Here is a 2,000-nt window from a genome sequence, read left to right as displayed (position 1 = left end):
CCTTCGCCTTCTCTTCACCTTCCCTTCGCCTTCTCTTCACCTTCCCTTCGCCTTCTCTTCACCTTCCCTTCTCCTCCCCTCCCTCCCCTCCCCTCCCTTCCCTTCCCTTCCCTTCTTTTTGTGACAGGGTCTCACACTGTTGCCCAGGCTGGAATGCAGTAGCATGATTACGGTTAACTGCAGCTAATTTTTGTATTTTTTGTGGAGACAGGATTTTACCATGTTGCCCAGGCTGGTCTCAAACTCCTGGGCTCAAGCAATCCACGTGCCTCGGTCTCCTAAGTGCTGGGATTACAGGCATGAGCCACTGCACCCAGCCTCAGTTTATATTTTCTTCTGTGTTTCTAGCATCTCACCTGTATTAGCCAGTGAGTTGAGGGAAATTTGTAGGTAGATTTTGGCTTCTCTGCAGTTTCATCTTCTCTGGGATTTTGCTTCTGAAATCCCAGCTCCTCTGGCTGCCCTGAATTCTGACCTCTTTTTTCTTTAGCCTAGTAAAACTGCTGATTTCTGTGTGGGCTCTATTTACCAATGCTGTGATATGGAAAATCTCCGTAGGGAAAAAGCAGGGGTGAATGTAAAGCTACTTCCTGTGCTTCTTCTCTATTAAAGATTGTAGACTTTTAAGTTCTGCTTGTATTGGTTGCTCTCCAGACCTTTACATTATAGTTTTATGTTATATATACACACATATATATAAATTTTAAAATATATGTATAAATGTATACTTTTTTGGAGACAGGGTCTCACCCTGTTGCCCAGGCTGGAGTGCAGTGGCATGATCTCAGCTCATTGCAGCCTCAACTTCCTGGGCTCAAGTGATCCTCCCACCTCAGCCTCCCGAGTAGCTGGGACTACCAACATGCACTAGCATGCTTGGCTAACTTTTTAACCTTTTTGTAGAGAAGAGGTCTTACAATGTTGCCTAGACTGGTGTTGAACACCTGGGCACAAGTGATCCTCCTGCCTCTGCCTCCCAAAGTGGTGTTATTACAAGTGTGAGCAACCATGCCTGGCCCTGATACACTTTTACACAGCTTTTATAGTTGCTTTTGGTGGGAGAATTAATCTGATACAAGCTGCTTTGTATCCATGGCTTAAGTTGGAAGTTCTCAATATTTTATAATTTATCATTATTTCCCCATCTAGGGCTATCAGAAAAGATAACTTGTACTCCAGAAACCCTCTGCAGAAATCTGTTCTCACAACATGAAGGACTTGAGCAATTAATATGTGAAGAAATGGGCTCTGTCACTAAGGGCTCACTAATCTTCTCTAGGAGTTGGTCTTTGGATCTGGGCTTGCAAGAGAACAACAAAGTCCTCTGTGATGCTCTTCTGATTTCCCAGGACAAGCCTCCAGTCCTATATACCTTCCACATGGTACAGGATGAGGAGTGTAAAGGCTATTCTACACAAACTGCCCAAACTTTAAAACAGAAACTGGCAAAATTGGTGGTTACACTGAAAAGTGTGTGTCATGACAAAGATCTTCTACCTGAGTCCTGAAGGCAAGACAAGCTGCCAGTATGATTTAAACTTGCAAGTAATTTACCCTGAATCCTACTATCGGACAACAGCTCAAACAGTGAAAGACTTGGAAGAGGCTCTTTCAAATATCTTACCTAAGGAGAATCAAATCTTTTTGTTTGTTTGTTTGTTCATTTTGTTTTGTTTGTTTGCTTTCTCTTTTCTTTTTTTTTTTTTGAGACGGAGTCTTGCTCTGTCGCCCAGGCTGGAGTGCAGTGGCCAGATCTCAGCTCACTGCAAGCTCCACCTCCCGGGTTTATGCCATTCTCCTGCCTCAGCCTCCCGAGTGGCTGGGGCTACAGGCGCCCGCCACCTCGCCTGGCTAGTTTTTGTATTTTTTTAGTAGAGACGGGGTTTCACCGTGTTAGCCAGGATGGTCTCGATCTCCTGACCTCGTGATCCGCCCGTCTCGGCCTCCCAAAGTGCTGGGATTACAGGCTTGAGCCACTGCGCCCGGCCCGTTTGCTTTTT

At 45.2% G+C, this 2,000-nt stretch overlaps 1 protein-coding gene across 3 annotated transcripts in view; it reads left to right on the top strand.

Moving 5' to 3' along the window:
• LOC108541467 (schlafen family member 12-like) overlaps positions 1–1,710 on the top strand; it is a 61,873-nt gene extending 60,163 nt beyond the window's left edge. For 2 of the 3 annotated variants that reach the window (XM_017891020.1, XM_017891019.1), the window contains exon 5: positions 1,150–1,610. In XM_017891020.1, coding sequence (XP_017746509.1) covers positions 1,150–1,508 — 359 coding nt within the window. In that variant the 3' untranslated portion in view covers positions 1,509–1,610. Of the gene's footprint in view, positions 1–1,149 lie in introns of all 3 variants that reach the window. The other variant, XM_017891018.1, reaches the window with a different exon arrangement.
• Positions 1,711–2,000: the final 290 nt, after the last annotated feature.

This window comes from Rhinopithecus bieti, unplaced genomic scaffold, assembly GCF_001698545.2.
Source record: "Rhinopithecus bieti isolate Rb0 unplaced genomic scaffold, ASM169854v2 scaffold_20840, whole genome shotgun sequence".
Classification (NCBI taxonomy): domain Eukaryota; kingdom Metazoa; phylum Chordata; class Mammalia; order Primates; family Cercopithecidae; genus Rhinopithecus; species Rhinopithecus bieti.
Note: the sequence above shows the minus strand (reverse complement) of the source record. Positions and strands in the feature narration are given on the sequence as shown.